Below are 23,808 nucleotides of genomic sequence, written 5' to 3'. Positions count from 1 at the left end.
CCGCTGGGCTCGCTGCTGCCGCTGCCGCGGGCCGGCCTCCGCCGGGGCTAGCGCCTCACCGGCGGGGAGGGAGGGGAACCGGCGCCGGCCGGGTCGGGGCTGCTGCCGCCTCCTCCCACGTGAAGGGCCGTAGCCGCCCCGGGCGAGCGCCGCGGCCGGCCGAGGAGCCTCGAAGCGCGGCGGCTTCCCCTCCGCCTCCCCGCTCGGGGCCCGAACCGAGCCGTTCGCGGGCCCCGCGGGACGCCGCTGCCCCGCTCCCGCCCCCGCCGCTCCTGGGAGGCGTCCGGCGCCGCCCCCGTACACGCTCCTCCCGGGGTGGGCGTGAGGAGGGCTCCGGCGGCTCCCCGCTCCCGGGCGTCCCGGCCCCGCTCGGCTGTGGATGCGCCCGGGAGGAGCCGCCGAGCCCACACAGCCCTTTCAGCCCGCGGCGGGGTGAACGACGCGGGGCGCCGCGATGACTTGACGCCGGGCCGCGGCGTGCCGTGCCGTGCCGTGCTATGGAGGGGATGACACGCTTCGTGGTGGCCGCGGCGCGGTGGCGGCCGGCGCTGCCCGCCCTGCTGCCGCTGCTGCTCGCCGTGCCGGCGCTGCGGGGCTCGCCCGCCGCAGGTAAGGGAACAAAGGGGGCGGTGAGGCCGGGCGGGCGGCGGCAGGTGTGCCGGTGAGGCGGGGGTTTTGGGGTGGTGGTGGTGTTGGGGGGGGGTGCCCGTTAGCTGGCGCGTGCGGGGGGAGGCAGCGCCGGTAACAATACGGCGGGGGGGGGGGCGGGGGCGGGGGCCGCCCGTGCGCGCGGCGCTGCGGGGCAGCTCCGCCAGAAAAGGCGCGCATTGTTCGCGGCCAAACGGCGTCCGCTCCGGCGTGGGGCCGCGGGAGCCCGTTCCGCGGGAGCGAAGGGGAGAACCGGCGCGGGGAGGGGCGTCGGGGGCGGCCCTGTCCGTGCCAGGCCTCCCCGGGGCGGGGGGAAACCACGCGTTTGAGGGGTGCCGGCGGCCGCCTGCGGCTGCAGTCCCAGCGCCTGCTCCCCTCTCCCCCACCGGGGCGTTTGGGGGGTGCGGCGGGGCAGGCGGTGGTAGCACCTGCGGGGTGCGGGGCAGCCCGCTTCTCCTTCGCCGTTGGAGTTAGGAAGCACCAGAGCCCCGCGAAACGTGAGAGACGCTACTTTCCGAGCACAGCCGTGGCATGACTCGTGTGTGGAGAGAACTGCTCGGGCTTCAGAGGGCGGGCGGCGTGCTCAGTAGATGTTTCAAAATAGCAGGAATCAGTGACCCCCTTTTTTCTCACTTCTTTTCTCTAGCGACTCTAGGTATCAAAATTAGTCTGTAGTTAAGCCGACAGTTTAATCACAAAGATGTCTCCTTTGCTTCTGCTCCCGTAGCACTTCTCGGTTCATCTTTAATACTTTTTTTGTCAAAAATGCCACAACTAATAATTCACAGCAAGTCACGTTTTGCTGTGACTATAGGTTTTCTTTTTGGTAGATGACAGGTATAAAGTAATACACTTTTATCAACATCAATAAGTTGTTGATAAGAGGTAAGAAGCGATAAGAACCTGCATCAACCTATTGCATCAAGTGGACCAACCACTGTTGACATTTTTATTTAAACACAAGAATCGTGGAGATTATTGTTGGGTGCTTCAGAGGCCTTGGTGTTATAAAACACGCTTATCTTTTTAATAATGCTTTATTTCCACTTCAAGTAGTTAATGTTTTGGTGGTGACTGCTTAGCTTTTCAGGGAAGTTACGCTCTGCTCCAGCTCCCTTCATAGCCAACAAGAATTGTTCCATTTTCAGCCTACGTGAAAGTGGATAATTTCTAGTAACCTTCAGAGATTCTTTGTCTTAAATAGAATAGGCTTTGCATACAAACAGTAGAAGGGAAAGCAGTAGGTTCATAAGTTGGAGATTTGCTTGGGGTTTTTTTTGTCTCTTTGAGGTTAATAGAATGGCTGGGCTGCTTTTTCTAGATTTTCATAGTAAATCAGTGAAGGCTTTTGTTAAATTGTTTGTCTGATACTTAGTAGTTCTTAATGAAACATTGCTGTGCATTTCTGTAAACTTCTGTGTGATTGCTGTGTGTTCTTGTATGACTTAAAAGCAGCAGTAGAACTATTATGTAACTTAGCCAGTGTTTGGGCTGCTGGAAGAGAACACTCGGAGACAGCACATCTTGCCCAAAGCGATGCTTTCCTGCTCGGTCTAGGGCAGGAGCCTTCAAAGCTGTTTTGATTTGTGACTCCTCTGTGTTTTCTCTCTCCACTGGGCATGTGAATAATGTACAGTGAACTTCAGCATACTAAGAGCAAACTTGCTTTTAAGAGGATGCTTTTCATAGATACCTTAGAAATGGTCCATTCATTGCAGAGATTTAAAGACAGCAGGTTGCAGAGAACAAGAACGTTTTGTTCCTTTTTTGATTAAGGTGAAATGCTTTATTAAAAAGTGTGACAGGAGTCTGATTTTTCTGTCTGGGGCCCATAATGCTTTAAAAAGTTAGGACACAGCCTTTATCCTAATCTTTTCTTTAGCTTTGGAATGTTTTGATGGTATAATGGGTGGTGTGAAACAGAAGAGATGTATACTGGTCATATGCAGTAGGCTTGGACAACATTCACTTAATTGCCCCACAGATTGACAACTCGCTGAGTACCTCTCTTGGGTGCAATTCGTTTGCTTTTCGGTACCATTTGGTCTCGACCAGTTTAGGAACAGCAAGAGCAAACTCCTACAGCTTTGAGTTGCGCAGAAGAGGCGTACAGTAAGAGTGGAAGGGCTGTTACAGCCATTTGCTTGCAGTTGAAACAGCAAAGTGAATGTCTGTACTTAAGAAAAATAAGTAGTAAATCAACTTGGATTTTGGAATGCTTGATCCAGCTCCCACTGAAGTCACATGTTGCTGAATCAGGGCTTCAGCTTCCACAATTAAGCAGATGCTGAACTGTTAGTATGTGGATAGGCTGCTAGCGTGCCTAAGGTAGGTATGCATTTGAGCACCTCTGTGAACTAGGGCTTTGGTCAGGCTCTGAACATCTCACTGCCCAGCTCAGGCTGTGTTTTTGCTTTTGTTGCACAATCTGCGCAACTCCTGCCATGACAATCAGGAGGATTTATCTTGTCTTGCTGCGCTGTTTTCATGGGAGAGAGGAGAGCTACGGCCTGGACTCAGGAAAGTCTGCAGTGAGTCTCCTCAGAGACTCAAGAACCAAAGACAAGTTGTGGAGGTCAGGCGAGGAATCAGACGTAGCCGCCGTATGGGACAGTTGCAGGATATTGTTTATTCAACTTAATTGCATGAGTGTGTTGCAGACACTGGACTTGGCATCGTGTCTCTTGTGGCCAGTTCAGCTTGTCAAGTTTGCTTCCAGTTCATTTTCGCAGAAGACCCATATGGTCGGAGGATTCCCTTTAAGACTGCTTTCTGTGCTGTGCTTGCTTTATTTATGTCAGCCTCGTGCCTACAAGCTACGCTTGTAGTCTTGCCAGAGGAAATGTGTTTTTTGTTTGCATGTTCTTTCAAGAAGTTAGAATGCTAAACAAGCTAGTGGACAGTGCAGCTTTTTGTTCAGTTGTGTCTGTTTTGTGAGTGACATTTGTTTTCTGTGAAGCATGGTCTTAGATTTGTCAGGCAGGGCCGGGACTGGAAATATAGCATGCCTTTAACAAAGTAGGCTTTAACGGCTTTGACGTACCTTGGGTAATAGGTTTCAGGCACTGGACACATTTAAGAGCAGTGATTCTTGCTGCAGCAGAAATCTTTTCCAAGAGGTCTTGAGAAGCTGATGATTGTGGTAAGTGGCAGGTTCTGACAACCCAGTTCGTTCTCAATTCAGAATGTGTGCGCGTGTGTGGGGAGTTGCTTGGGAAAGAAGTGAAGCAGAATAGGCTTCTTAATAATACAGTCTCACTTCAGCTGTGGGAGCCATGCCTTTCCTTCATTTGAAAGTAGATCTGTTTAGGGACGGTGTCCTAAACTACCAGTGAGTCTCCAGCCTTGCCCATTGTGGCGTGCGGTATGAATAACACTAATTGCGTAAGAGTTATTATGGATGATGCCCGTAACTACTAGTGTGTCTCCAGACTGGCCCATTGTGGCATACGGTATGAACAACACTAATTGCATAAGAGTTATTAAATAGTGTGTGTCGTGGGAACCTATGCATAAGTAAAAAGCCCAAGCTGTCTTTTAAATTTTGTCTTAGAACCCCAAAGTCAAATGGTAGCATTAAAGAAACAATGCAGATGTAATTTCTTTTTTTGGCTTATGTATAAGAATCACATTTTCAGGGAGTCCTTGTCAGTATGGCCAGTTTTGCCCTCTGGAGTTGCATGATGTGATGTCTTTTTTATCCCTTTAAAGGTCATGTATTTCTGTGCTTTTCTTTAGTAGTTGTTAAATGTACATGAGCTCGGTAACAAGTTTAATCGACACTCCGTATATGTGCTGTGTTTTCAGCTGTTGATGTTATTGGAGACAGCTGTTTTGGAAGGCTAAGCGAGAACCTTTCATAAGAGCAATGGATTGGTAGTATCCACTTCCTAACGCATGAGATGGGGAAAAGATACAACTGACCATCAGTAGTCATGTCACCGATGACATCAGTGTAATTAGTTGCATGTAAAATGCATGGAATAAATACTGGAAAATGGTAGACTGGGCTGATCGCGCTTGCTCTTATTAAAGCTGTAGGATGTTATAAAAGGCTTGTAAGAAGTATTATTGCTTTGCAGCAGAGTTGAGAACAAACTTAACTATTTAAATTGACATTTTAGAAGTTGTGCATTTGGCGATGGGCTGAAGCTTTTTTTCTTTGCAAAATGTCCGTTGAGGGTTCAGCTACTTCTGATGGTGAGGCAAGAGGAAAACAATGGTTTCTGCTTTGAGTTCTGCCAGCTTCTTTTCTGAATAACTTTAATACCCTTATGCTTTGGAGCATGAAGTTAAACTTTGGCAGATTGTGTCTGCTGTGAAGGGGATGTTTTCTCTGCTGCTGCTTTGGAAGTGATTTTTTTCAAAAGCTTGTACCAACTGAATTTAGGCACGCATGGCTGTGATAGAGATGTGGGTTTTTTTTTTGTTTTGGTCTGGTAAAACTTGGATATACGCTATTCTCATGGAACCTCACCTACCTATTAATACTGACGGGGGGTATATGTGCCATCTGGACAAATGTACGAAGCATGCTTCCTGTAGCCCAAAATGATCTGTGAAAGATTGGACTTCCCTGTGAAAGTCAATCTAAACTGCCCCAGAAGTAGGACTGGATTGAACTTTAGGACTGAGGACTGGCCCTGCTTGCCTTGTGTTTAAGGACGTGTCTGTTTTGTGTGACAGAGTGCTCTACTTTCTTTAGGGGAACTCGGGCATCGCCCTTGTGGTGTGGTGTTGTGTGGTGGTACCCGATTGTGTGAGGCCCAAGAGGAAGAATGGAGATAAGGCCTTGAGAAGGAGCTAGCATGGGACTCGGGTTTAGTTAAGCAGCAGGAGTAAGAGAAGGGTCTTTGAGGTTCTCTGGTCACTGTCCTGCTCATTGATGACGTGTGTGCAGAAACCTGGGAGTTGCAGAAGTAGGAGGGCAAGAGGCACATGAATTGCAACAAAGTTTGAGAGACGAAATAAACTGGAACTGGTGGGGCATGAAGACCAGGAGGCAAGACATGAGGTCAGGAGTGGGAGATAGGTCTGTGGGTGAGGGAGGCTGCAATGTAGAAATTAATCCTAGAAGGAATAAGCAGTGCAGCCTGGTAGGAGGATGAGCACATTGGGAAACACAGATGGACTCAGTTTAAAAAAGGAAAATAAACCTTAAAAAATAGTGTTGAAAGGAAGAATCGGAAGTAGGGAAGGTAAGGGACAGGGACGAGACTGGAAGGGATGTGGCTGAAAGCATCAAGCTTGGAATTCAGGAGCAGGGACGCATGTGCCCGCTGCTCTGGGACGCTTTCTCCAGAATTTGGCATGGAACCCAGGGCTTCAAAGTGCTGGCCTTTTTCTCCTCTCAGTCAGGAGCGTTAAAATCTGCTGCTGCTCCCTGAATTTTTCACGAATGTGTGTGTTTCAGCCTTGTGACAGAAGTGTTTTTCAGAGTTTGTTTTAAAAACTGGAAAATTTCCTCCACAGAAATTGTAGTGGCATATGAAGACTGCAAAGGCAAAAATCAGCAAGTTGGAAATATTGGCATTACAATAACCTGTAGTTTTAAACTACTTCTGTGCCTGTAAGTTATGGTACAGCTATACCCACATGATCACAAAGTGTATATCCATATAGATAATATTTACAGCTATGTAGGCACCTGTGTATAAATATCTGTACATACACATACCCAAATGCAGACAGGACCCTCATTGCAATCACTGTACAAAAGTGATTCTGCTCTGGGGAGAAATGGGCGTTGGGTAGAAAATGAAAAAGTTATCTGTAGGACTCTTGCTCCTTTTGTAGCAGATGTTTGAAGGTGTGATACGAACGAGGTGGAGCACAGGGAAGTTTGAAAAAAGGTTTCACTTAATGTAATTAAATGCTGTCTGAGACAATTGAATTGTGCTGCTGCTGCAGAGTTTGTGATGTGAGCAAGTTGCTTAAACCAAGCTTCCCACAGGTGGTCACTAGCTGTGTGTTCCTCATTTACTGGACTTGAGACCTCTGGGATCTGTGTTGCAGAAATGCTGAGTGCTTGCAGCTGCCAAAGAAGTCAAGAGGAGCTGCTCTTGAATAGATGTTGTGTCTGTAATTCTAAATACTCACTAATGTTGCAAATTAGGCACTCAGAATTTGACCTTGTTTCTTAGTTTCATCATTTGTAAAATGTAATTTCTTAGACGTAATTTCTTGTTTGGTTTCCAAAGTAGTATGAAATGTTCCGATGCAATGACAGGAAGTACAAAAGAAAAGTTCATCAGAAAGCCAAACACTTTTGTCTTTAGAATAATAAACATCCAGTAAATGATAAACCAGTCTACCAAACTTGAGTCCATGGAAAAGAAGCGTAAGAAATAAACTATTTGTGAGCAGATAGAAAGTGGTGGTGTAACAGTATGCATTTACCATAATAAGACTTTTTTAGAGTGAGTTAACTAGCCTTATAGGTGGGAAGATGTACTGTGCTGTATCAAAGTGTAGTAGGATTTTTGTTTGATTTTTTAAATCTTCATAAAAAGAACTTGTATTTATGGTTGCTGGTGTTTGCTCACTTTCAGTTTTAGCAGTTTCAGCCTACATCCCTTACCTGCTTGTTCTTCACGCACAAACTGTTTTCTAATCCTTTTAGTCCTTTTCCATTCTCCCCTCTGACTTAGAGAGGCCTCTCTTCTATGAATTAATTCCCTGTATAGAATTTTGAATTGGCTTTAGCCATCTGGTTAATACAGTATGTCTGGTCTTGGGGTTTGGAATAGAGGTAAGAGGCTAAAATTCATCAGCAAGTAAGGGGAGGAGGAGGAGGGAGGAATGGTGGAAGCGTACTAAAAGAAGGGCCTGAAAATCCAGATGCTTTTCAGTAAGGGAACAACATGATAGTAATGTACTGAAGTGGCTGGAAACCTGCACAGCTGTAGGATGGGGAATAGGCAATGCAACAACGCTGTGTGAAGGGATCTGGTGTTTATCGTGGATCACTAACAGAATGTAATTCAACAAGATCACAGTGGTGCTGGCTCTCATGAACACATGGGTTATGGTCTTTGGCATATCCTGTGTAATAACTCGTTCATTCTCTTCAGTGGCAGAAGAGCTCCAGTTGGAATGCTATATGGGACCTTGTCCTTCAAGGAAGAAACGGAAGAGACAGGCTACTGGAGAGAGTTCAGATCACAGAAGTATTGGGGTTGCCTAATTTAGAACAAAAAACCAGGTGGATGGGACTTTATTCAAGCATATGAAAGATAAATACAAAGAGAAGTGTAATAAACAGGTTGAGTAAAAAAGAGAAATAGAAGACTTGAATTGCAGTGAACAAGACAGGTTTTATAACTGCTTATCTTTCTAACAGTGGGAATAATGAAACCCTGAAACACGTGGTTTGGGGCAATAATGTAATCTGTCACCAGAGTTGTAAGAACAGCTTGTATAATGATCTAACAGAAGTGGATTGCAACAGCAATTCCACAATAGTGTAGAAGGATGGAGTTGATGACCTCTTGAAATATTTTGCAATTCTGTGTTTGTGAGGTTCTACAAATAATGTAATTTATGTGCAGACTTGCAATATTGGGGCCAGTATCAGTTTATTACTGAAAACTGGTGTGCTGTTCAAGTGAAGAAACAATCTGTGGTTGTATATTTAAATACTGTGTCATAATGTTTATGCAGAGAAAAGCTGGATTAGGATTTCATAGGTAGCCTTAGTAATGACACTTCCGAACTTTTGAGTGATTGATTTTAGGCTTAAGAGTTTTGTAAGGTTTCAAAGAATATTTTGTAATCTTTGCTGTAGTGACTTTATCCTTAACAGGTGGCAGGAACACACTAATTTCTAACACTAATTTCTTAAGTTAGTCCCTGTGCAAGTTCAGTTTCTTAAGCATTTTATAATACTGCATAGATTATCACTGAGAGGACAGGTACAAGTAAATGGTGTGGATGTGATTCTGCATGTCTTGTCTTTATTCATCAACTGAATTTATTAGCATTTGTATATCTAACAGGTGGGATGGAAAGAGAGTCAGTATTAGTGCTCAAAACACTTTATTGATTCTATGAAATTCATTCATATTTCTATGAAATGTCTAGTTGGGCAGACTGGGAACTTTTTCAGCTTGGCACCGAATTTAGGGTTTATCCTTGCCCTTAGGGAAGGGAGAGATGGTGGAAGGAAGAGGTCCGAAGTGATGCAAGATAATCAGGAGACTGAGCAAATAAAGAACACTAGACCAAGTATTTCAGTTGCCTGTATTGTAGGTACTGCTGCCTATAGCAGCATGTGGCTGGTGTCTGGGTTGAAGGGAGAATGCAAAGCTTCTGCTCTTCAAAAGCTGGGGGACAGCGGGTGCCCTACCTGGTGACTGGGAAGTGGCCGAGTTTCCTGACTGGAGTGGCAGCCACTGGGAGAGCAGCACAGATGTCCTGGCCAGAGCTGTGTCCTTGCTGGCCTCCGCTCAGGTGCGCGCGGTACTTCTCGGCTCTGCAGCAAGTGTGTCCTGACAAAGCTTTTCTGGGCAGTCAAGGCAGCGGGGAGCTGTCTTTGCACCCGTTATCTGAAATCGGTTGGTATGGCAGGGTGAGCGAGAGAGGAAGGATAGGAACTTTGGTCAGGAGGATACTGAAATAAGGAACAGCAAAGGTAACACTAGGGGCTGGGGCTACTGTAGCAGTGGATGAAATCGGGAATGTGGATTAGGGTTACTGATGGCGGAAGGCTTAACTGCGAAGCGCTGTGGTAAGAAGAGGGCTGCTTGATATTGGTAAGTTGGAGGTTTTCATGGCTCCCCTGTGTATTTGACTTGAGCATCATCACTTTAGAGCTTGCCCTAAAGCTAAGCTGAAGAAACTGTGGTACTTGCACAGGGCATTTTCTAAAGGGGTAGCTGGGCTCGCTTTTGGTAGAAAACTCTTGGGTGCCTTATAAAGTATATTTGAGCTCTGTAAATGGACCTGAAAATATATGGTCACAGAGGAGTGGTAGACAGTACAGGTAAAGATATCTTTTTTCTAGAGCAGTATTGATACAATTTACAGATTTTGTTTTCAGCCTGTTTTTTCTTATTCAGTCCAAAATGGTGTGTATTTTCCTGTTGAGTGTTTTCATGCTGAATAAGAAAATCAAACTGGTATAATTTCTTACACGAGGAGAGGGGTCTTTTTTTGTTTGCTCCTCAGCCAGTAGTGTAGGGAACTAGTTTGTGGATACTCTCTAAGTAGAAGTTCTTTCCCCATTTAAAGGCAAATGTTTGATACTGCAGGGTGGTGCAGGGACTGTTTATTCTCCTCCTAACTGGGTGTGAACTCAGGTGTTGAGCCTGTCTCACCTTTTCCTGTGGCCCGTAGTTCTGTTGTAAATAAATTCTACCTCACGTATGCAGATTGCAGTGAGCAGTGCTCAACCACAAAGCCGCAATGATTTAGTTCACCATTATTTGGAGACAAAGCTCCAAGCATTTATGTAGCAGACCCCTCTGGGCTAATATCACATTACTGTTTGAATAGAAAGAAGGCTGTTGTTTAGCAGCTACACTGGATTCTGATTAGGTAACTTCTCCAGTGGATGTCTATTTAAAACTGGAGCTAGTGCTGAATTGGGACTAACTGATGTGATATATTGGGATAGAAATTGCATGTCACAGAACACAATCTGATCTAGAGCAGAAGTCTGGTTTGAAGAAGTTTTCAATTAGAAGCTGACAGCGATCTTACTTCCTGGCCTTATGCTGGAAGATGAAACAGATTTGGGCTTCCAGCCATTGACGTTCAATTTTCAGAAGATGTAATTTGTTCCACTCTGGAAGAACAGGAAAGAAAAAAGGCTTTTCCTTTGTCTTTCCAGAGTGCATGTGCTTTTTATAGTAACGTGGTTAAAAATTACATAAATGCTTATCAACATAGTAATCAAGGTTTTGTCAAAAAATATTTTATCCAGTATTAGAACAAGCAAGGAAGTTTCAAGGAAATAAATTGTTAGTCTGTTTTCTTCTGTGAGTAGTTACTTTGCTGCTCCTACTGCAGCCAGGTTCTTAAAACTGTAAAAATTGTCAGAAGGATTAGGGTAGGTAAGGAATGTGAAATGAATGTAAATCCATTTTGCTTCTTTTAAAATTGACTGAATTCCAAGTAGACAGTGTCACAGTATAATCATCTTAAAATCCTGGGAGCATTAGAAACTTAGAAACACAACCAAACACAGTTTCTGTACTGGGGTATTAATTCTTATGCTTTAGTATTTACTGCTGCTATTTACTGTGTGTGAAGTTTAAGCACTGAGGTCAGGTTAAGATAGTTCTAGAAATCTTAGAGGTTCTTTCAGATAAGTTGTGTTTATGCATTTCTTGAATGAGGCAAAACCATCATTAAAACATGCTACTGATGTGTGAGGTTGCACTGACAGTTTAGAATGGTTGTATTATTTTATATTTGGAAATAAAATATGCCCCTGAAGAACAGAATGCAGCTTTCTGTTGTATCATGTATTCAGTACAAACATCCATGTCATTTAGGTAAGATGCTTCAGAAATATTCTGCAGTACTTCACCTCATTCCTAAATAGTATCAGCCTTGGAGTTCACATCTTAAACTTGGTTTCTGTAAACATGATGTTAAATAGCTTTCTAGATATCTTTAAAAGCAGGAAAATATATAAATTTTACGTCTTCCAAATGCAGGTGCAAGAGTTAATATGCTTCACAAAGACAAGTATTTTGATTTGAGTGAATTACTTCAAGCTCCTACTTCCATTTCTTATACATCAGAAGTTACATTTAATAAGGAATTAGTGGACTTGGGTTTTACAAAGATGTATTTTGATTCATTGCTTTTAGTTTTGAGATAATTGGAAAGAAATAAAAATTCTAGCAGTAGAATGAAAGTAATGAATTAATTAAAATGATAGCTCTTGGAATTCTTCTCTGTGTTTAAGATCAATCCTTGTGGATTGAATGATTTGGAGGAGGACTGGTGAAAAGCGCAGGTGCGTGTTAAATATAGTCATAGGCAGTGAAAGCAACCACCCAAAGCAGCAGGTGTTTATGTGGAACATGCACGTAAGCTCAGGCACGTAGTACTGGTTTGTGTTCATAATGCATTAATATGTGTGTGTTTTGGTTTGGTGTTTTTTGTTTGGGCTTTTTTTCTCTTTTTTTTTTTTTTTCCCCCTTGGGAGATGAGGGAAAAATCTAAATGAGATTGTTCATTTTCATGATTGAAGCATGCATAAAGGGGCGAAGACTACCTGTGCAGGTTTGGCTGTACAAGCTCTCCCAAAGTCCTCTGCATGAAGTTCTGTTTCTGTTGTGCTCACTTTAGGAGCTACATCATAGAGTAACCTGGACCAGTTTACTTTGGTCTTTCTACAATGCCTTCGTTAAGTGTTCCTTTCATTGTAATATAAAGGAGCATGAGCATAATCTGTCTGCAGGAAAGAGGTAGAATAGGGAGCTACAGGAAGTTTACGAGATGGGGAACCCAAATGATCAAAGCTGTCATTAGGCTAGGTATCTTTATAACCTACAGTATTTTCATTGTGCTAACTTTCGCACAGTTCATCTTGCCTGGAAACTTTGTAAGGTTGTAAGCTTGATGCTTCCTGAATTGTTGCCGCAGTGTAAGAGCAATAGCATTACTGCATCCTGTTGAACTTCTGGGACTGGATTCCTTGCTGCTTCAAATGTGTTGAAGGTAAAACTGTTAAGTCGAACCAAGAATTTCATCCTATGTCTGCAGGTCTGAAGATTTTAGAGCCTTTAAATTACAGCTCTGTTATCTCAAACTAGGTGGAAAATATTGAAATAGGAGTTTTGTTTGAAGCCTCTATATTTAAAAAGAATGTTCGGGTTTTTTTCCCTGATCTTCTTTCATGAAAGAATATCCAAGACAAATCAAAGCTGACTGAATGTGTTATTAACAATATATGTCCTGTATGCATCATAATTAAACTCCTGTTCATAGTCTTCTGGGGGGACAGGTTTGTTTTTTCTCAATGTGCAGGATTTGGTTTTTGAGAAGTTGAAAACAACATGGTACATTTAAGATTTTTTTTCTATTAAACACTTGTGTTCATGCAGAAGTTGTTCAGTGGCTGTGTAATTGAGTTAGAGTAGCATGACTTGTGGTGATGTAGTCTCTGACAGTCATATCAATAGCCTGTTCTCCATCCAAAAAATCTTGCAGACCTCACAGCATTCTCTTGGTGTTTCTGGGAAATGGCACATTTCTAAATAAAAATCGTTCTTTGTAAATGGGCTGTTCATGAAGCAATCAATTTCTATTTTAAACAAGTAAACCACCAGATTTTCCTCTGGTTTTACACATTACAGCAGGTGTTGTGTATATTGAATCAGAAGACAACAATAATATAGTTGAAGCTATTCTGAGCTCAGCCTTGTTTCATGTCAATGTTTTATGCTGTTTGTCTGGAATGCTGAATTGTCATAGTGTATACCTATTCAAATAGAGGCACAAGACCAAGAGATTTCCCTTCCTAAACATGGTAACATGGTTTCTTTTACCCAATCTAGTAAAGTTCAAATCCCTTTCTTCCTTTTTCTTTCCCCTCTTGCAAGAAAATCTTTTTATGGGATGATTTTTTTTATGAGCAAATATATCAACATCCCCTTCTGTGCTTTCCCCAATGCTCTTTTTATTTCCCCCCATATATTCTACCCTCTTTGCTACATCTCTGTCTTGGAGTGAAAGTTGCAGGGAGCTCCATCTTGCCTCCTACGGAAAAACAGAAAAAAAAATGACGTGATTCCAGCTTTTGTCAGTTTTGCACTCTGTATACTTCTTCCAAGCTCTTAAGGAGGAGAGTAGATCTTGTTAGGCATGGGTGGGGTTTTCTCTTGTTGGGGAAGGGAAGGCTTGGAAAAAGGCAAGGAGAAAGAAAGCAGGAGTACAGTCTCTTGCCAGATGTGAATGATTTTCCCTCTTACGAAGCTGTGACTCTGTGTTATTCCATGCAGGGGTAAATACAATTTGTTTCTGTTACTTTGCTCTAACCTTGCCACTTCAGCTTTTTGGATGGTGATTGTATAGACTGTATTTTTAAAACAGTACTTTATTGGGATATTTTTACTGTTTTGGTTTTGTCTTGTGTTTTTCTCCTTTAAATGGGATAGTTCTTGAAACCCTAACTTGGAGCACAGTCATGCAAACAATTGGATTGGCACCTCCGGAGCACAGAAATTAGTATCTGGGGATGTAAGGGAGTGGCGAGACCTTTCAAAACACAGCTGCCACTGACAGAATGGCACCACGGCTCTATTTTGTTCTGAAATTAATTTGTTAAGGAGCAACTGCATTAGAATTTGCTTAATCTTAAATAGCCTCTACTATTGAAAAACCTCCATTTTTAACAGCAACTCCTTTCTCATTTGAACTTGATTACTTACTAGTAATTTTTATGACTGTTGCTCTTTCTGGAAGTTTTATCTTTTGAAAGGAGTAGATTCTTATATTAAGTAGTTCATCTCAGAGTACATAGTAAAATCTTTTTCTTATATGAATGACTGAATTAAAATGTCTCCTTGGTCCTCAGTTATGTTATACTTTGTATAGAAAGCTTAAGCTCCATAATTTGTCTAGATAAAGAATTTTCAGTTTTATAACTGACAGGTTTAGATAACTAGTGTTCTTGCTAGAGCATTTTGGTAGAGCCTTACATCCTTCTTTACAGTTGATGCCTTCTGTTTAAGGACTGGCTTCAACACTTGCCCTAGCATCAAAACGATATACTGTTCAGTCCCCACATCCGCACTTCAGTTCCTTCCTTCACACTGTTTCTGCATATGCTCTGCCTGTGTAGCCTTACAGGTCCCAAGCTTTGCCAACACCCCAGGCTTCCCTCCGTCTGCTTGCTTCCCTGCGCGACAGCCGCTGCTCCTGCTTTGTGCTTTGTAGTCGCGGAGGACTAGCTGGGATGCTGGCTAAACCGGTGTTGCTATTGCACTTTTGGCTCTGTACTATTTCTGTACGCTATATCAAATAGAAAACCACCTTGTAGTTACACCTGTATTATCGGGTGTTGAAATCAGGCCCTTACTATAAATTCATTCCAGTCTAACAAGCCACGCTTGTCTGTAGGACAGCAAATGCATCCCTGGGTGTTCTGAGGTGAATGCACAAATTCATGGTTAGAGGTCTTGGAGGTCTTAACTCAGCAAGCTAGGCTGCCCAGGACCATGTGAAAAGCAAGAAAATTTTGGGAGTTAAAATTTGGGTGGCCTAATATGAAATGGTAGATGTCTAGCACCAGGCTGAAATTGGGTTATAATGTATCTATGATATATCATGCTGTCTACCTACTGAAGAGCTACTGCATCAGATGTTTTCTGCATCATCCAAGAGGGAGCAAGATTCCAATTAGTGGGCTTCAGCATTAAGTAGGTAGTGGAAGTGTTTGTTTTCTTTCCTGATTCAAGATTACCATGTGAGAGACAGGATTTTAAAACACTCTTTGTCAGCACTGGAGACAAAACATTTTGTATGAGTGTATTCATCAATTCCAGCAGATTTCTGCAAAGTTTTGTGAGTGCGAACTTGCTGGTGGCTGCTGCTGATGGCAGACTTCCTGTGAGCAGAAGGGTTAAATTAATGGTGTGGGGCCTGTTGTGTTGCCTTCCAGAGCAGGATGGGCAGCCGGGATGTTGACAAGCAGCATCGTGGCATGTCAGTTCTCAGCCCCTTCTGAGGGAAACCGGGCAGAGACAAACTGATGTGTTTTACAGTAGAAAATGAGGAGTCTTCCTGACTGTGCTGGTATTGTGGAGGGTTGGGAGCAGAAAAGAATACCAAAATATTTTGGAGAAAAATATAAGCCAGCTTGTTTCTTATTATGGACTAAATGGGTACATTTTTATTTTTGTCTTGGTGGTCTTCCTAAAGCAAAATGATACTGAACTCTTTTTTTTTTTTTTTGTCTTTATTGGCTTAATGATGGAACACTGTCTTGGGGGGGAAAGGAAGCCTCATCAGGGAGAAACTAATAAAAGTGAGTTATTTGAGGCTGTGCATATTGTAGGTCCCTTTAGACTGTTTTCCAATCTTGTGTGGAACTGGAAGTGTCACCCTTGTGGTTTCTTCAGTTATGATTTAAGTATCACATGGATATGAAGCATTAAAAATTCTAAAGCATCTCTGGGCCTGAATTAAAAAAAAAGTCAGTGTTGCAGTTCTCAGTGGTACTTAAAATGGAGGATGATTTTTTCCCCAGAACAGGCTTTCATTGAAAAACAGACTTCCTGATATGTCCCTGCATAATGGTGTAAAAGCTTTAGACCTTTTGGTATTTTGAATAGTTAGCTTCGATAATAAAATTTTGCACTGCCACTAAGAACTAATGCAGGAAGATTTTCCAGATGTATGTATTTCAACATATAATCTTAGTCATATTTCACTTCATTCACACTGATAATTTGCATGGGTTTTGTTCAGTAATTATTTGAAGATCAATAATGGGTATATTTTTCTATCGGTCCAGTCTAGCAGTATAATGGTCTTTGAGATCCTTGGAGGTATGTGAAGATTTGTCGTGATGCTGGTTGTAACAGACTTAGGCTCTAATTAGGGCTGGTATATGTAAACCAGTTTGGGAACTGAAAAGTTCTCAGTTTCCTAGTCCCTTGCAGAGGAAGGAGGAAAAAACTAAAAATAATTGTGAGGCTCAAGAGCACCATACAAATCTGAACTTGCTGACATTAAAAAAAAAACCAACTACAAGTGTTGGAAATGCCAGGTTTCATTAGATTTTCTTACTAAATAGGATTTTTTTGGTTTAGATGGACGGTTTAGATGGACTTTACTGGAACCTCCTCTACAGGAAACACCAACATGAGTCTTTGCTGTGAAGTGGTACTGTATTGAGTAGTCAGATTTTCATAGCTTCATTTTTGTTTTTTAAATACCCGGAATGTTCCTATATTGGTATTGTAGGAATACTGGTATACACTTGCATCTGAGGAAGGTGTAAGGACTTGCATGAAGGCTCACTACTCTTCTGTAAGGAAACTGGCTCAAGCTTGATGTGGTGAAGTGCTTTTCATCAGTCATTGAGTTCTACAGAGTGGGGGTGAAACTTAAAGATGCTTTGAGGTTTCCCAGATGTTTGATAGAAAATTGGTATCAATAGTTTGTCCTTTAATATATAGGTTTTTCTTCCTCCTAGACCAAACTTGACTCAAATATACAAGTGCTGATTTTTCAGGTAGAGAAAAGTCATTCTTATGTCACCCATGAGACCAGAGGTTGGCTTATTACTGGCATTTGATTACCAGTGACTAATTTTCAGAGGTTTAATGTCTTGAGGGCATCATTTTTGCTTAGTTAAATGCGAATGTTTGTTTATTTCACTTTTTGTATACTTCACTTTATGATGAGATTAACACTCCAAGCAATGTAATTTACCTCGGAAATGCTTAAAGTGGAGTAATCTTCACAATTTTAGCCAACTTAAAGCCTTTGGAAGCTGTCTTCTGTGCAAAGATCTAGTGTGTTCCAGTGCACTTGATGTTTTTCCTGATGATTATATCTGTTTGTTGTATGTTGTTTCTTAGAAATAAAATGCTTCTTGATTGGGGGGGGGAGTGTTGCTAAAATGCTCTATTTTTGCAACCTGGAACTGAACTGGGTGAGAGGAGAGGGAGGAGAGGAAATGAAACTTCTTGTTGATTGGCTTAACATACTAGAAAGTAAGTGGACCATGCTTGAATCTTGGCATTACAGTAGGATTAAAAAATTGTAAGCATATTTAGTCATGGTTTGGGGTATTTTAGGTCCCTAATAACAAAGGAAGGCTTTTTTCCCTTTAAATCCTCATTTAAGTGATTTTATTCCCTAGTAACAGAAATCGATAGAACAAAATGATGGTGAGAAGAAGGAAGGAATCCTGCACAGGTCTCTGTTAGCATGTTGGCATTATCCAATTTCATATTTGCTATGAGAAACAAGTGTTAATATGTTTAATGAAAGATACCACACACACTTTTCATGTACTAAAACTGGATTTTTTGATAGTCAAAAACATTACTGAGTACTTTCTCCTTTTCCTTCTTCAGCTATGGGAGAGGAATGTTCAGTTTAGATTATAACAACTTCTACACTTCTATTAAAGTTGTTTTAGACCAGCTTTATGAACCAACTATTTAATATTCAGAGTACAACCTCTTGTTTTATTATTATGGAAAGACCTGCTATTGCAGCTCCACCAAATGCTACATACGTATTTTTCTTCTAGATTAATCCATGGATAGCATCTTATGGGAAGTGTTCTGTGCAGTCATTTGCCATTTAAACATTATTGCAGTTCTGTCATGAACTACTACAAATTATCACACAATATACCAGAGCAATGCATGACAAATGTAGGATATACTTCGCAAGCATGAGAGGGATGTTGCTGACACGTCAAATGTGTCAGAGATGTTGATTTGTCTGGCAACGTGAAAGAGACATGAAGTGACTTTCTGGATTGCAGGGATATTGTTGGGCATTGGGAGTGATGTGCCCCATGGGAGCTGAGTCCTTAAAAGTGTACTCCACAAAAGTATCTGTTGTGATTAGGTGTTAGCTTTAGATTAAAAAGCTAATTAAACCCATTTGTTTAAAGATGCCATAGAACAGACGCTAACGCAGTATACCTGGCTTTGTTCACTAATATGTTGAATAAAATCTTTTAAGGAAGCTTACTTTTGTTTTTTGCACAAATAGCATATAGAAGTTAAGCTGATTTGTCTAGAGATAAACAATGGAGGCTGTATTGATAAAATGGCAAAAACCTCTGAAAAACAGCGATTTGGGGCTGGAGGGGAATGAATCAGGAGGAGGAAGAGTTTGGTAGGCTGTTGAAGGGGAGCTCACTGCAGCTGTGCAGGTGGGAATAATATTTAAGCATATGAATGGAAGCTGGGAAGTCTTAACCTGTGTATGATGCTACTGTGTGGCAGCTACTAGTGTTAGCCATTCAGGAAGGGTATTGGCTATCTGGGGATGGTTCAGAGAATATCCCCTTGAGGCTTTGGAAGGGATGTTTCCAGGTGAAAATGTCAAAAAGAGCAGCCTAGTTAACATGTTCTAGAAACAGTGGAGATGTGCTTGATTTCTGTGTGGTGAAAGCTGTAAATTCTATCGTGGAAGGGCCCTTGGACCAGGTAGGGAAGATTTTCAATAAGGGGAAGATGAAGCTTAAAAACATTAGACTGAGTTATGTATAAGGTTTATAACCATGAGGAATAATTAACCATAGAGCAACTCATTGTGTTGGAAACTTTAAAAAGTAGGAGTTAATTTAGGCAAGACTTATGAACTGAATTAGGCCAGAGATGGGGCTGGAAGATCACAGTGTCATGGTTTAGCCCCAGTCAGCAACTAAATACCATGCAGCCATTCGCTCACTCCCCCCACCCCTGTGGTACGGGGGAGAGAGTCAGAAGAGCAAAAGTAAGAAAACTCGTGGGTTGAGATAAGAAAAGCTTAATAATCAATAATTAAAATAAAATAGTAGTAATAATAATATGAAAAGGAAAGCAACAAGAGAGAGAGGCAAAACCCAGGGGAAAAAAAACCTAAGTGATGCAGCTGCTCACCACATTGCCGACTGATGCAGCCAGTCCCTGAGCTGTGATCGCTGCTTGCTTCCCCCGGCCAGCTCCCCCCAGTTAGTATACTGAGCATAACATCATATGATATGGAATATCCCTTGGGTCAGTTTGGATCAGCTGTCCTGGTTGTGCCCCCTCCCCTCCCAGCTTCTTGTGCACCCAGCAGAGCACGGGGAGCTGGAAAAGACCTTGACTAGTGTAAGCACTACTTAACAGCAACTAAAACATCAGTGTGTTATCACATTATTCTCATACTAAAATCAAAATACAATGCTATACCAGCTACAGTGAAGAAAATTAACTCTATCCCAGCCAAAAACATGACATTGTTACTGTCCTTACAAACTTCTGGCTATGTGCTGTAGAAGAATGACATTATGGAGTCTAATCATGTAGCATGGAATCTAATTCTCCCTTCCTTTGGCTCCAGTAACCTTCTGTTGGAGTAAATGGCAAAACCTGCTCTGCCCAAGAGGATATGATATTGTTTGTACTTGCCTTTGTTGGCTGGGATTTAGGGGAGATTGATATGCAATTTTAGTGGTTTAAAAACAATTGCTTCTCTCCCAATACTGTCAATATTTCAAGATTGGTATGAATTGCAGTAAACTTACAGAATATGGCGCTGAAGGCATAACACGCAACCTGATAAATAAAACTTTGGCTGATATATCAGTTTTGCAGTGTAATTCTGGAACAAGCAACGTTCTGGAGGGTGATAGGGCACAACATGGGATGCTGGTGGTGCTGTGGCAGTCTCAGCAGTGGGGAGCTGGGGGTGAGCTGAGCTCGGTCACTACCACCCAGGCTGACTGTGCTCCTCCTCCCTTTTTTCCTAGCTAAGTGCTAGAATGGAGTAGCGATGTTGCACAGCCTGTTGTGCACTCGTACCAGGAAGGGTTCTGTGGGTGTAGAAGCAGATGGCTGTGTTTGGATAATCTGAAGTCCCATGGAGAGGTATGAAGAAAGAAGGGAAGGGAAAGAAGTCTTTCAGTCAGCTTTTCCAGCAAACGAGAAGCTCCCCAGAGATGTGTACCACCACAAGGAAGAGGTAATGCTATAAATAAAGCTAAAAGAGGACCAGAGAACAAATCGTAGATACCTCTTTCTTCCCTTTCTTGGTGCCTCCAGTACACCAAAGGCTTAATTTGCCTAGTATATTGGGTGGTATTTTTAAATTTTTTTTTTGGCATGGGCATCATGCCAAGGTTCAGTTGGTACTGGCCTGTATTACTTGTAGTAGGGCTCCCCTCAAGCATATTTTGCACACTGGCAACTATTCATGTGCACAGAGTAAAGAAGCTGGAATGAGTTAAACTGACACTTCTATAGCAATGGAAACTTTTAAATAAATAATTCAGTGCAGAACTATGGAAGCTGGTATCTGTGGTGACCAATATCAATCATTTTAATGCATACGTGGGGTATTTGTTATTTTAAACTGTGATGGGAAGGTGGGACAGATGGGGACACCAATACTTCAGTGGTTTTGTTTGTTTTCTTTGTGTGGTTTTCAGGTGTAATCTTTAAGGTCTCTGAGGGAAATGCTAGCATAGGGTTTTGTCCATGTTGTTCTGAGGAGAGATCCTCTTGATCTTGTACTTGCTCTGGTGAAGATCATCTGAACTGGACCATTTGGGCCAAAACCATTTACTGTTTTCTAGCTGAACTAGTTTGTGTTTGTTCAGTTGTTTGCTGCTGAATTTCTACCATGGTCAGAAATCCTTACTGAATTTCTTGCTATACATGCTATATGCAGCAGAGCTATTAATCTTTAACTTTTAAACTCCTAGTAGCGAGTAAAACTCGATGGTGATAGGTTTTTTTTCCTTCTGAGTTTTTTTGTGGCTTTTTAGAAATAGTATATGATCTCCCCATAAAATGGAGAAGTAGTGGTTGAAAAATCTTGCTGTAATGATATTTGAAGGTTCCCAAGTCCAGGTTTACACCAGGTTTCAAAGTTACTCAGTGGTTGACCAAGAAGAGCAATAAGTACGGAGAAGACCAGCTGAATGGAAACGAGGCAACTATTTCATGGCTTTTCCTTAGAGAACTGAATGTGGCTTAAGAAGTGGTTTTTATTGATGAAGCCCTTTATTTTATTCACAGTTGACAGAAAATGTGAAAACTGCAAGAATCTGAGAAGCAGGAGAGGAAAGATGTCTGATGGTGTGATTGAACAGGGTTGTGTTCTGAGAGGCTGGAGCAGCAAAGAACAGACTTGAAAAGGGCATGGCAGGTGAAGGTGCAACTAGAACAAAAAGAACAACAAAAGAGGGAACAGAGGAAAAAAATAATGTTCTTCAAAACCAGCAGATCCAGGAGACTATTCTTTGAAACTGAGGTAAATGAAAGTGTCCAGTTCTGTAGGTAGTGATGCATTTCGTAAAATTATTCAAGAGCTTCAGTCCCACCATCCAAATACATTAATGTGCAAGAGTTGGCTGACAAAAATAGTCACTTAGAACAGTTTTTGAGGTGAAAAACTGCCAGTGTAGAAGAAACCAAGACAAGTCTGTCCCTTACATTTCTCTTGAAATGACAAATAACTTTACTGTCAGTTTAAAAACTAGTGAGGGATCTTTAAAGGTATGCGATGTGTTTGTGACTTAGTCAAACTTCTGTTTTTTGTGTGAAGTAAGGGCTGTAACTCTTATTGCACATACAGAACAGCATATTATGAAGTAATGCAAGTTCACGGAATATATATCAGACCATGTGAAGATTCACAGTGTTGAAATAAATGATGGCACTGCTGTGGAAGTTGTGGGCCAAGTTTTCAAGCAAGTATTTAGGTAAAACACTTGAGCAAGGGTTCTCAAACCTTGCATGACCACACGAGGAGAAAGATAATTTCCATCAATCAACTGCATACTTCTTAAGGGTAGTGATTTCAGTTTGTTCTGGGGTTTATATTCCTCTTGCTGTAAAGGTTCACATTAATTTCAGCAAATAGGTCTCGGAGAAGATAAAATTCTGCCAGCAAAACTTTAATTCCCAAAGTGTGTTGGGTGTTAAAAGAAATTGTGTTAATGGACAGTTTAAAAAACACTACCTGTTTTGGTAAGATACTTAGCAACTTTCATGTCTGGGGCTGTGTTTGGTGTGTTTTATCCACATAGCAGAAGCAAATTTCAATATCTGCATTGCTCCTCTGTCTCTGCTGTTTTGCAGCAAATGTCAAATTAACTCTGTGGTTACTCAGAGCTAAGGAAACGGAGCAAGCTTGTAGTATTAATTTCTTGGATTTATTCTAGTTTTCTGCAACTGAATGCAGTATGAATACAGTATTTTTCAGGTATTTGTCTAGGGTTTTTTTGAATTACTTATGTTCTTTGGACTCTTAACATCCCATGGCAGCGGGTTCTGCAATTATGTCTGGGGGGAAAATACTTGTATTCTGTTGCTGTTAAGCTTCTGCTAGTTGATACCTTTATTGAATTTTTTAACCCTTTATTCTGAAATGTCACAGTTGTTTTTTTAACTCATCACATCTCTCCCGCTCACGACTCTAGGAACATCATTCTCACAGTGTCACATCTGTTGTTTCTCCTCCAGTGTGAAGAATCTTATAATGGAGTTAGTCTGTACCTACACTTTATTCTTAATCGTCTTTGTGACACCTTGTGCTGGTTTTGGCTGGTTTGGCTGTATTCTTTTTCGGGAGTGATAATTATAACTGTACAGCATGTAAGATGAGATCACAATGTTTGCATATAGTGTGGCATAATAACATGTTTCTGTTCTTGTTCTCTATTCCTCTCCTAGTGGTCTGTAGTATTCTGCTTTGTGTCTTTGGTGTCTGCTGAGCACTGAGCTGAAATTCTGAAATCGTGGTGGATGGTACTTCACAAACTCCTCTAAGTTAGCAGTAGTTAACTTGGAGCTTATTGTTGCTTCTCGAGGGAGGGTTGTTTTTCCTCCTTTCGATACTTCATTCATGAGTCTTGAATTTCACCTAATGTGGTGGAAGCCCAGAGTGTCAGAAGAGCCTTCTGCTGCTCTTCAGTGTCAGTTTTCAGTTGGGACTTTCCTGAAATGCCATCGGCAAATGTCAACTTATTCACCTCTCTGTTCCTGATAGTGTTTTGAGGATATTAAGCACTGTTAAGTGCACCACTGCTGGAAATCTTTTTGCATTCTAAAGATTTCAGATTCCTGCTGACATCTTAGGCTTAGACCATAGCAGTTAAATTTAAGGGTTTTGATTAGGAGCCTTGTTAAAGCTTTGAAAATCCAGTTAAATTTGTTTCAGGTGGATTAATGTTGTCTACACAGTGCTCTTCACAGAACTGTCACTGACGTGTGAGATATGATTTACTCCTACAAAAATTATTTGAGAGCCTCTGAGATTACAACCATTAGCTGTTTCACAGATCACTGTGCTTAGTCTATATATGCAAGGCAATGAGGTAGGAGATCCAAGATATAAATGCTGATGGCCTACAGGGAACTCAGTGTTCTGGGAAGGTAGGTTTAGGCTCTTGAAACTATTAACAACCTGAATGAGAGTAGTCATTAAGTGGTGGAAGCTTTGTTCACAAAATAAGTCTTTTTGGAGGTACTTTCA

The 23,808-nt window shown here is 41.8% G+C and overlaps 1 protein-coding gene across 4 annotated transcripts in view; it reads left to right on the top strand.

Annotated features, from left to right (window-relative positions):
- Window positions 1–364: 364 nt before the first annotated feature.
- Window positions 365–23,808, top strand: part of KIAA1549 (KIAA1549 ortholog) — a 148,757-nt gene continuing 125,313 nt past the window's right edge. For all 4 annotated transcript variants that reach the window (XM_075074512.1, XM_075074496.1, XM_075074504.1 and 1 more), the window contains exon 1: window positions 365–609. In XM_075074512.1, the coding sequence (XP_074930613.1) occupies window positions 498–609 (112 nt within the window). In that variant the 5' untranslated portion in view covers window positions 365–497. The remainder of the gene's footprint in view (window positions 610–23,808) is intronic.

The sequence above is a fragment of the Phalacrocorax aristotelis genome, chromosome 1, assembly GCF_949628215.1.
Source record: "Phalacrocorax aristotelis chromosome 1, bGulAri2.1, whole genome shotgun sequence".
Classification (NCBI taxonomy): Eukaryota; Metazoa; Chordata; class Aves; order Suliformes; family Phalacrocoracidae; genus Phalacrocorax; species Phalacrocorax aristotelis.
Note: the sequence above shows the minus strand (reverse complement) of the source record. Positions and strands in the feature narration are given on the sequence as shown.